Genomic DNA, 12,657 nt, shown 5'->3' on the forward strand with positions numbered 1-12,657 from the left:
GTCTTTTGCCGAAAGGGGATTGAGTGGAGTGGATCCTGTGGATCAGCTTTTCTTCTCTGCTTGTGTGTGTGTGTGTGTGTGTGTGTGTGTGTGTGTGTGTGTTTAATAGGAACAAAATACGTGAAAATATTTTTACATTTCTTTTTCAAATAATCTGCTTTGCTGAAATGTTGTAAGTAGAAAGTTATGAAAAATAAAGTCCTTGAAAAACTTACAAAATTATCCACAATTTCATAATTTAGAATTGCTGTTCAAACCTACAGGAACAACAACAACAACAACCAATTTGCCATTCCTTTTCAAAATACAATTATGGAAAAATATGCTCCACATTCAAGTTCACAGCATTTCACCTTTCTTTCAAAGGGCACCAGGGCAAAGAACTAGTGTTAGCTTAAGGAGTGCTGTGGGGAGTGGGATGTGAAGGAAAAGAACTGTGTGTTCCATCCTGGAAGGACTGCATTGTTTTGGTCCTTCTCACTCTCTCTCTCCCGTTCTCTCCCTCTCTCATCTTCTCTCTTTCTTTCTCTCCCTGTCTGCCTCTCTCTCCTCCCCATCTCCCTCATCCTTTATAGATATAAAAATCTATATCATATATACATATATATATATGATACTTGTGTATCCTGTTAAAATTCCATACCCTAATCCTCAGTGTTGCTGAGCAGATTTATGCAGTATATATTTCTAGTGGTTATCATGTTATGATAAAAGAATAATCTAATTCCACTTGTGGCCACAGCCAAATGTGAAAAAGTAAAACTAATGCTGACGCGTTCATACAGCTCCCTGATGTCTCCCTGAGCTCTTAATAAATTCGTTCCAACTCAACAAAATATGTGATCCCCAATTGTACCTTCAGGGTACCTCTCAGTTATCAAGTTATTCTTAAAGTTCATTAGTTGTTGCATTTCCATGAACTCATACACTTAACTTCTTCAGAATGAACTACAGTAAACAACTGGCTTGTTTTCAATAATCAAATCTACATGTCCTTTGAGTATGTTGAATGTATTTCTTGTTCAGTTTTGTTCAAGGGAGACAGAAGATAGAGGAAATTATGTATAATGGTAAACTCTTATTTAGCGTATTCTGGGAATTAACTACAAAGAACTCGAGATATTTTCCTCTGACAACAACGTGCACACATAAGAGTAGTTTTTCAGACATTATTATGATGATTATGATAATGATGATTATTTTATACCCATTAGCCTACTTTTCCATAGTAACACTTATGAAAGAAATTTTACTTTTAGGTTCATTGTTATCTAAACAATTTTTACAATTACATGAAATTATTCTACCTTTTCTTGAATATCTTTGCATTTTCATTTTAAAAAATCCACCTTGGGGGATACCTAGGTGGCTCAGTTGTTAAGCATCTAACTCTTGGTCAGGATCTCAGGGTTTCGTGAGTGCAGGTCCTGCGTTTAGCTCTGTACTGACAGTGCAGAGTCTGCTTGGGATTCACCCTCCCCCCCTCTCTCTACCCCTCCCTGCTTGCATGCACACATCACTCTCTCTCTGTCTCTCAAAATAAATTAATAAACTTTAAAAAATATATTAAACTAAAAAAAAAATCTAGCATGTACCTGATAACATTCCAGGCAGAGGAGTTAAAATTATGAATAAAGATCCTTCTTGCTCTCAAGATGCATGCAAGTTATCAGGAAGGGCTGGGAAGAAAACAGGTGAGCATAATACCATGTGACAATTCTAATCTGGGGTAAGCACAAGGACACATGAGGCCATAGTGAAGTGGTGTCTAAAGCAGGCTTAGGAAGAAAGGGAAGATTTTCTGAACAGTGTGGCTCTTCAAGAAAAGTCTATGTTTAGACATAAGAAATGAATTAGAGTTAGCCATATGAATGGCTTTCCAAGCAGAGGGAAGCATGTGTGACATCTGGGCAATGGCAAATGACGAAGGATGGAAGGAACAAATATTGGAAAGAGGGAAGGAGAATGAAGAAAGCAAAAGCAAGGATAGATGGACAAAGGCTTCAATAGATCAGGAAAAAAATTCAGACATTATCCTTAGGCAATATGGAACCTATGAAGAATTTTCACCAGATCCACATCATGGAAATGTTTGGCTGAAAATGAGGTAGCACTAGAAACAGGACCAGAGGCCACTTAGGAGATCATGTAGTAATACAAAGCTTTGTGCAACCTTTAGTAGGGGGTGTCTATATCCCAGATTGCTAGAGCATGTGAACTTGCCAGAGGCAAATTAATTTTCCAGTAGAGAACTAGACCATAACTCAGGACTGGGACTAGGTGAAACACTTTGTGCACAAAATTTAAGGGGGGGGGGGGGGGGGGGCAAAAAAAAACCTCAGTAATCAAGATAAATAATATTTAGAACAATATCTTTTAAAATGAATATAAAAACAGATCTCTGGTGAACAAAATATAATACATTTAAATAATGACAGTAACTGAATTCTTTGGGGATATATGTGAAAACAGACAAACTCCCATACAATGGGTTCCTTTTCCATCTTATTTAGAGAATTTCAGTTTATTCACTCTATATGGCCAACCAACTCACCTTGGAAGCCGAGAAAGAATGCCGGCTGATATTGATGTTAATGCATCATCCAAACGACCTGGTGCCTTCCCTTTGAGAATCCAGCTGACAACCAGTTCAAGAAGCATTAAGGAAATGAAAAATGGAGTTGCCTGGAAAGGAAATGGCACAAAAAAAGATGCTATTGTGCTCGGTATGAAATTTTTCCACATTTCCTGATTAGTCATTCCCGAAGTAGGAGGCCCAGAGTGACATCTCGTAGGAGAAGGCATAAACCTATGCTAGAGGATCATTTCCTCCCAATAGGCAAAGAAATCTGATTATTTCGGACATATACTAAACAGGTGCTCAAAATCTATCATCCAGTTTGTAAATGAAATATAACCATCAATGTAGCCATGATAATTCTGCCAAAAAATAATAAGATTAGGAGGGATGGGTTTCAAGTTAGATCTAAAAAAATACATTTTAAAATAAGTACAATAATCAGAAGTCTATTATCTATAAGATGGACCTTCTTTTAAAGGCTTTACTTAGGATGCACATATTGCTAGTTTTTTTTATATCAGAATTATAGGAATGACAAAATTGAGACTGTAGGAACAAAGAATTTTCTTTTGAGTATTTGAGAGGATTTGATCATTTAAAATGTGTATTTATTTTTAATTTTTAAAATTTTTAACGTTTATTTATTTTTGAGAGAGAGACGAACACAATGTGAGCAGGGGAGGTGCAGAGAGAGAAGGAGACAGAGAATCCAAAGCAGGTTCCAGGCTCTGAGCTGTCACCACAGAGCCCGATGCGGGGCTCGAATTCATGGATAGTGGGATCAGGACCTGAGCTGAAGTCCGACGTTCAACCGACTGAGCCACAGAGGCGCCCCTAAAATGTGTATTTAAAATACAATTCAAGGGGTGCCTGGGTGGCTCAGTCGGTTGAGCGTCCGACTTTGGCTCAGGTCACGATCTCGCGGTCCGTGAGTTCGAGCCCCGCGTGGGGCTCTGGGCTGATGGCTCAGAGCCTGGAGCCTGCTTCCGATTCTGTGTCCCCTCTCTCTCTGCCCCTCCCCCGTTCATGCTCTGTCTCTCTCTGTCTCAAAAATAAACGTTAAAAAAATAAATAAATAAATAAATACAATTCAAGTTTTATTCATTCAAATATATTTTTGTGTTGTAATAGGTATTTTTAGGCTCTACCATGGATAACAAATATTAAACTAAGCTTGGTATTATAATACAAAAAAAATGATTTATGAAGATGTGAGTACCACATTTTTCGTCTTAAAAAACTCAGAAAGAAGGAATAATATCAAATCCTGAAAAAGTTATGGGTTTCACTCACTTGGAAGCTGATCATGAATTCTGAAGTTTCTAAACTGAACTCCCAAGAACATATTCTCTGATGTCATTTTTTTCCCCTTATTTCTGGTCTGAACTAGTAAGTGTTATAGGAACAACTTTGACAGGGTGGGGAACTTAGGTATTCAAGTTCTAATTCTGGATATTTCCACTTCCAATCATAGCCAGGAACCAGAAGTAAAAAGTGCCTCTGAACACTTCAGAATTTCAAAGAAAACTTGGTTCAAGTTCAAACTTAGGAAGTCAGAGTTGGACTCAGTCAGCTCTATATCCATTCTGCAGAACTACTCTACCAAATTAAAGAGGAAATAGTTTCCTGGGAGGTGGTTTGCCCTTTAAAACCAAAATTGTTACAAAGTTTACTGATGTCATATAACCATTGAGCTCTGAGCTTCTGACAGCTAAATTTGTAACACCACTGTGTCCAGGAAAACTTCATAAAGTTTTATCATATTCTGCCGTGACATATCCGAGGAGAGGAGGTTAATAGGAGAAACTGGCTATAGGTATTACATTCAAGTAGAAATTCTAATTTTGCTCCGTGCCTTTATGAAACTGAATTATTTTTTTAGAATTTAACAATTTGAAGAATGAAAGTGAACAAAACCCCAGGATGTGTTGAACTTACTTCTCATTAAGAAAAAAGTTACTATAGCCTCTTACCAGATAGTCTCACCTGTTTTACATAATCGGGTACCTCTTCCAGTGTTTGGAATGACGTTTCATTGGGCTTCATCATGTAAAACATCATGCGAACTCCCTGGGAAACTGAAACATCCTGTTGGGCTTCTGGGTTCATGTCTGCCCTTGCTTGATTCCCAGCTGGAGAATATTTGTGATTCAGTGGTTGAAGCCAGAGGCTGGACAAAGAGGACGAGCTGTGCTGCACAGAACAAGCCCTTTGTCAGAGAACAGCTAGAAACAAAGCTCCGTGGAGAACATAGCCAACAGCAGATTCTGTGTAGGGAGACAGGAAAACACAGAGATCAAGAAGGAGTTCAGAGTTCACTGGGTGCAGGACATGTGAGGGAGGGAAAGGGGAGTAATCAGACCCAAATCAAAGATAAACAGAGGAGTTTGACTGTAGGTGGAGTAACTAAACATTTAAAAATGAAAAGGAGACAAACAAACAAAACAAAGACAAGTGCTTAGAAAGGAGAAGAAAAAAGTGCTAACAGGTTCCTGCTGAAAAAGTAGGTGGTGATTCAAGATTCAAATCACAAAAGAAAAATTTTTTTGTTTTGTTTTGTTTTGTGTATTAATTCACATGGTATTCAGTTTGTTGTCTCTCCACGGATTCCTATTTCCTGAAAGGGCAGTGTGTTGTAATCTCAGTAAGACCAAGTTTCAAAGTCTATAAGTACTGAATATATCACACTGGCTATTGCCTATACGCTTCTGGATTTGTATGGTGTTAACTTCTGAATGTTTGCAAACCTATTTAGGGACATTTGGCTTATTACATGATCTCCCACATTTAATGGAACCTTGGCTAATCACATCTGTATTCTTCTTATGGGGCCTCTCTGAGGAAGCTGACAAGATGTTGCTGCAAGACCTTATCTGTGTTTTGCAGGAGGAGCATAAGTTGGTTTTGCCTTCCAGGGAGATGAGAGGACACCTTGTCAATTGGTCACCAGTGAATGAGTGGATGTTTCCTGAATAACTTCAGCTCTTTACCTAGAATGGCAGTGATCACTCATTAGCTACCAACTCATCTTTTAAACATGATTATGTACATTTTATTAAATTATCAATGCATGATTGTTTTAGGAAAAAAATAGGAACTACAGATAGACAATAAATAAATTAATACCCAGAGACACTATTAACTTTTTGGTGTATGAATAGTCAATTCTGCTGTTTTGTGATATACATGTTGCTAAATATCAGTATAATATGCAAAGTTGTCCAATAAAAACTATGAGGCTTATGAGAGAAATAGGATTAGGGTGCAATACTCAAAAACTCTGTAATGATCCATAAGGAGAAGAAGAAAAAGAAGAAGAAGAAGAAGAAGAAGAAGAAGAAGAAGAAGAAGAAGACGACGACCTGATGGCACTTCATCTTGAAAAAGACCTGACATTTGTTTGTGGAAGTGGGCATTGGAAAGGGGCAGAACTTGAGTTATTGTGGAGAATTGAAGGAGACTTATCTGAAATGAGACAGAAGGTTATAAAAACAGATACGGGTACTGTGGCTCATAACGTAGAGGTGAAGTGAAGATGATGGTAGTTGCTTAAGATGTGTGAATATGTGTGCGTGTTGTGTATTTTGAAGCCTTTCAGTTCAGTTGGGTGCAACATTTAATATTCGCCTGGCGTTTCTCACAGACAAAATCACGCATAGGTTTGGATGAAGAGTTCCAATTATTCCCTAATAGTATCAATACCCTGTTGGAACAAATTAGTACTTTAAAAATACTGCAGAAGTGACTGTGCTTTCAGACAGTCCCATTACAAATGAATACATGTATATATCCCATTACAAATGAATACACATACATGTTTAATAAAACTGATCATCCGAAGCAGTACTTTATTACCTGCTTTGAACATTGCTGAAATTACAAATGTAATGCAGTATGGGGCAAAAACTCCAAACACAACTGTTTAACAAGTAAAAATTAGCACCACTCCTTCCCCTCAACACACACACACATAACTTCTCTTCAGCTTCATAAATACAATTTCTTTCAGTGGATATTTTGCCATATTTGTGGTTTCCTACAAAAATTTAGTTGTAGTCACCATTATTATTTTCATGATGTAAGTGTGTTCAAACATATGCATATTGCTTGACTTTATGTAATGGACCATATTAAACATAAGAGATAGCAGCTTTCCTTCCTGGAGTCAACAACTTATCTGGAACATTGTTCCACTCGTACCTGGTTAGACAGGATTGTTTTGTTTTGTTTTGTTTTGTTTTGTTTTGTTTTGTTTTACTGACTGCAGAGATATATGTGTGTGTATTTGCCTATATTCCAAGCAGGAATACAAAAATACAATATTATTTTAAGTATTTAAAATAGCAGAACATGAATACAAAGAATTAGTTACAGAAATGACAGAAGAAGTGAAAAGTCAAATAGGAGCACAGAAGCAATCTAGAGATTAAGATCAATAGGAAGTCACTAGCGTCTCTAATCTACAGGGACAAAAAAAAGGTGGGTGTGTTGATACTGCTCAGAGACTCAGTCACCCTTGGGAGGTTTGAACCACGATGGGCCTAATATGATGGTCCACCATGGAGCAAACCCAAAAAACAATACCCAAAGCAAAGAGGAATTGGAAAAATGTATGCTGGCTACTGGCTCCTTCCAGCCAACCAAACTCCAAGCACTACTTTTCATTGGCCTCAGTGAGTGGGAACCAGTTAAAAGAAAAGCCTAGGAAAAGAAGTCTGCAGGGCCTAGTCCCTGGAGATACACAGTAGGGAAGCAGAAGGGGAGGGAATGCATCTGAGGGAAAAGCCAACCAAGGATGAGCACACCATCATAACTTACTTAACTGTTTCTCCACTGCTGTGCAGTTAAATGCAGGGTTCCAGTTTTAGCTAATAAATTTAATGCATCAATGGACATCATGGTATAAATATCTTGTCTACTTGTGTACATTTTTGTGTCAAATAGATTCCTAGCAGTGGAATTATGTTGTCGAAGGGTATGTAAAATTTATGCTTTGATAGTTGCTGCCAAATTCACCTCCAAAACTGTGTTTGACTCTTGCTAAGACTGGATACTATCAATCTTTTATAGTTTTAAGCCAATTGGGGAAAATGACATCTTGTTTTAATTTGTATTTCCCTAGTGATTTTGAAAATCTTTGCAATACATTTATTAGTCATTTATTTTTCTTCATGTGTGATTTATTTTTAAATATATATTGCCCATGATTTTATATTATCTTTCTGTATTTATTTATAGGCTATTTGTATTCTCTATATATTTGTGTTTTGCTCATGTATGTGGCAAATGTTCTCTCAGTTTTTATTTTTATTTTAACTTTGTTATACACGTTGTCATACAGTAATTGTAACTTTATGTTATTTATTTATTTTTATTTTATTACTTCTGCTTTTGAGTCTTGTTTATGTTTTTCTCACCAGAACTCTACAAAAATAACCTTCTATGTCTTCTTCTAGAATTTTCACAGGATTTTTCAGTTCTTCCACACTATTCTACATATCTGAAATGTTTCCATGCTCTCCACCCAATGTATGTGCCTATTCTGTACTGGTATCATGTTGCCTTGATTACTGTCATATTGTAATAAATTTTGGTAACTTGTGGAACAACTTTTCACTTGTGAATTTTATTTTTCAAAAATTTTAAACTATTTTTCACTATTTATTCAAATGGATCTATTTAAACTAAACTTGAAAAAATTCTATTGGCATTTTATGTGGAACTTCATTAAATTCATGGATTGATTTGGAAGAACTGACATCATACTCAATACACACGACAATCATTTAAACCTAGTTTTGTATTTAAGTGATGCCAGTGCTAACTACCAATCCTTGTATTTCTTATCCTCTCCATTTTTTTTTAAGATTTATTTTTACATAATCTGTCCCCTCAATGTGGGACTCAAATCCACAACCCCAACCAAGTTCAAGAGTAATATGCTCTACCGACTGAGCCAGCCAGGCACCCCATCCTCTTCATTCTTGATTTTTTTTTTTTTTGTACTGACACAGGTAGCAAAGTTTTCCCTCTCCTTTTTTCCAGAAGGTTATATAATTGTATATCTTAACGTAATTTTTTTCTCACTTATATATGTGAAGAACACCTTGGCTAAATACAAAATCATCGGAAACAAGATGTATAGAATAGATAGTTGAACTCTATACTAGAACCAGAAAAAGGAAACCTGAAATAGTTCTAGGTGCTTTTCTGTCAGGTTTCTATCCAAAGCCTCTTAGTCAATAGGGCCCTGCTGGCGGTCCCTCCTTTTACTTAATTAAAGGGGAAATGCTTAGGAAGAGCCTGGTACCAGGGATAAGCATCCCATGAGAATACAAGACATGAAAACTGGCCCCACTAGTGTTCTCATTTGCAAATAAATCTGAATGAAAAGACATCAGAAGTTTTTTGTATTGAACAGACATTTAAAAAAAAACAAAACTGATTTGGAACTTCTAAGTGATACTGATAACTGTCCAGTTAGGAAAGAGAAATCACAGTAATGTGAACAGGGAAAATTTAATATTTATAATTGTCAGTTTTAACAATAGAAATGCTTTTCTAGATATGTCTCCTCAAGCAAGGGAAACAGAAGCAAAAATAAACTATTGGGACTACTTCAGAATAAAAAGCTTTTTCAGAGTGAAGGAAATCAACAAAATGACAAGGTGACCTACTAAATGGGAGATGATACTTGGAAATTATATATACGATAAGGGGTTAATATTATATATTTGTACAATTCAACACCAAGAAATACAAATAATTCCATTGAAAATGGTCAGAGAACTTGAACATTTTTTCCAAGGAAGACATATAGATCGCCAACAGACACATGAAAAGATGCTCAATATCACCAATCATCAGGAAAATGGAAGTCAAAACCTAATGAGATACCACCTCACACCTGTCAGAATGGCTGAAATCAAAAAGATAAGAAATAACAAGAGTTGCTGAGGATGTGGTGAAAAAGGGAATCTTGTACACTCTTGGTGGAATGAAAATTGGCACAGTCACTATGGAAAACAGTGTGGAGTGTCCTCAAAAAATTAAAAATAGAGTTACCGTATAACCTGGTAATTCTACTACTAGATATTTGCCCAAAGAAAATGAAAAAACTAATTTGAAAAGATATATTCACCCCTATGTTTACTGCAGCCCTATTTACAACAGCCAAAATATTGAAGCAACCCAAATGTCCATCCATAAATGAATGGATAAAGATATGGTATACACACACAATGGAACACTACTCAGACATAAAAAAGAATGAGATCTTGTCATTTGCAACAGCATGGATGTGCCAAGAGGGCATAAAGATAAGTGAAGTAAGTCAGACAAAGACAAATACCATATTATTTCACTAATATGTGGAATTTAAGAAACAAAACCAAAGAAACAGAAGAAAAAGACAAAACAAACAGACTCTAATACAGAGAACAAGCTGGTGGTTGTAAGAGGGGAGATGGTTGGTGAGATAAAACAAATAAAGGGGCTTGAGAGTACATTTTTCGTGATGAGCACTAAGTAACGTATAAAATTACTGAATCACTATATTATACACCTTTGACTAACATAACACTGTATATTAATTATACTTCACATAAACAGATAAGAAAATAAAAAAGAATTATCAGCTATAAAAGGGAACTGGAGTAATGAGCAGTGCCTAATAAAAAATGGGGAACTCTAAAAACTAGAGGAGTAGCAGAAGTAAGGAGCAGCCACCACCCTCAGGGCTGGACTGAGAAGCTCATGGGAAATCATGCTGGAGGAGGTCCTTGAGAGGACCATGTTCAGTAGTTGACCCTCGGGCTAAGACCCTGCACAGTCTGCCTAATGTGCCCACAGCATTACGCCTTCAACAATGACTGTCCAGGGCCTGCTTCTGACAGAGCTTAACATCATCTCAGCTAGCATGAAAAAATATTTAAAAGACTCAGATCCATTCTCACAATCAGACAACGAAGTGTGAATTTGGAGATGAGAAGCAATAAACTTCTAACACAAGACATGACCGTCTTTAGTAATTATAGAAAGTCTTTGTTGTTGTCTCTTCTGCAAATTGTACTTAGTTTCAATGTTTATGAAATTATAAATCAGTTAAAAAAATTGATGGGATGCTCATTGTAAGAAGGGGTGTGAGAGAATATATATATTTCTACATTTTCTTTTAGCATTTAACATTTCAGACTAATGTTAAGTCTGAGTTCAATGTGACTTTTTTTCCCCCTTAACTTACCCATTTCTGCCTCTTGGATGCTTGTAGTAAAGTCTTCCTTTACTTCAAGGAAATTTTTTGCTATTTTGACTGCTATTTCTGTTCCATTTATTTTTTATACTTTTCCAAAAATTTATCTCTTTATCACATCCCATTTGTCTTTCATATGTATATATTATCTCTGGGCATCCTCATCTTTGGTTTTCTAATGCTCTCTGATTTGCTCAAACCATACTTGTGACATTTTTTTTTTCACTGCCTCTTTCTTCCTTCTGCTTCTACTTTAAAATCTACAATGACATTATTTGTTTTCTTAAACTCTTTCCTTAACTCTCTTAGTTCCCCTGTTGTGTCTATTTCTTATATAATCTCACTTCTCTTCAAATTTACTTCCTATTTAACTTCTTTATGTGCATAAAACAGTTCTGCCTAAAATTATCCTTAATTTCCTAGGGAATCATACTCAAAAGGAAGTCTTTCATCTACTTTTGGCAATCTCCTTCCCTGCCCTCATCCCTATTTAACCTTGAATGGATACAGGTCTTCTAATGCTTCCTCTCATCCTCAGAAGATGTAGATAACCTTTGTAATACACCCTTAGGTATTTGTAGCACTTCTGAGTTTAGGTTTATCTTATCAGTTCAACCTAAGGACATGGAGGAGGGGCTGTGAATGTGGTCTCCACCCATCTCTGCAAACTTTTTAGTGGCTTGGAACTGATGTATTTTTGGCCAGCTTTGCTTACCTTGGTTCTCACTCTTTGGCCTTCTCTACTCTAGTCATACAAAAAGGCCATTTAAGATATTCTTTCTGTAATTTCTATTTATTGAGGCTGGGGAGGATTGATGGTCTATTATGGAGAGCTTCCAGTCAGAAAATTTGCCTTGTGATTTTAGACTATTTGACAATTGGGGAAAATGAGAATTTGTTTACAAAAAGACTTCTCAGCCTCTGGGTTTTCTGTTTTGTGAGAAAGTCTATACTCCCTTCCACCCCAGATGATCCCATCCTCCTCAGCTGTCATGGATCCTAAAGGCCAAAATGACTCCAATTAGAGTGGGCCAGTCCTGACAACCTGTCACATTTCTCACCAGCAGTCCTGACAACCTGCAGATTACAGGGTTTATCCAATACAGCAGAGGGATAAAACTCTGCTTCTGAAAAAGTGTGTTGGAGAAGTTGTTCACTGTAGTCATCTTTCTACTAAGTGTTAAGAATAACACATCAAGGTGAATCTCAAGGTGGATGCAAGAAAGCGACCCTTGCAGGCATTCCTGTTGTTTCTCTTTTTCCTATAAGGACACCAGTCATATCAGATTAGGACCCTACCCTTATGACTGCATTTAACCTTAGTTATCTCTATAAAGGGACATCACCAAACAGTCATATCAGGGGTCAGGGCTTTAATATATGAATTGGGGGGACTCATAATTCAGTCCATAACACTTCTCCATATACCATTCTCTTTAAGCTCTTGAGACAATTTCTGGGAATTAGACTGGAAAACTTCTTTAACATTACCATCTTTAAAAGTTTATTTTTCTGAGATTATAAAAACAATGTATGTTCACTATAGAAATGAAGAAAAATGCTGAACATACTTAAGGAAAAAAGTCATCAAAATCCCACCTATCAGATTAGTGTCTAATTAATATATATTTCTAAAATATTTATTTATTTATTTATTTTGATAGAGAGAGAGAGAGCACATGAGTGAGTGGGGGCAGGAGCAGAGAGAGAGAGGACAGAGAGAATCCCAAGCAGGATCCATGCTCAGCATGGAGCTCGACAAGGCACTTAATCTCATGAACCATGAAATCATGACCTGAGATGAAACCAAGAGATGGACGTTTAG

General features: G+C 36.6%; 1 protein-coding gene across 1 annotated transcript in view; it reads right to left on the reverse strand.

Annotated features, from left to right (window-relative positions):
- AGMO (alkylglycerol monooxygenase) overlaps positions 1-4,766 on the reverse strand; it is a 191,788-nt gene extending 187,022 nt beyond the window's left edge. The window contains exons 1-2 of the mRNA XM_042927345.1: positions 4,568-4,766; positions 2,555-2,685 (exon numbers count right to left, since the gene is read on the reverse strand). Coding sequence (XP_042783279.1) covers positions 2,555-2,685; positions 4,568-4,690 — 254 coding nt within the window. The 5' untranslated portion in view covers positions 4,691-4,766. The remainder of the gene's footprint in view (positions 1-2,554; positions 2,686-4,567) is intronic.
- Positions 4,767-12,657: the final 7,891 nt, after the last annotated feature.

This window comes from Panthera leo, chromosome A2 (assembly GCF_018350215.1).
Source record: "Panthera leo isolate Ple1 chromosome A2, P.leo_Ple1_pat1.1, whole genome shotgun sequence".
Lineage (NCBI taxonomy): Eukaryota > Metazoa > Chordata > Mammalia > Carnivora > Felidae > Panthera > Panthera leo.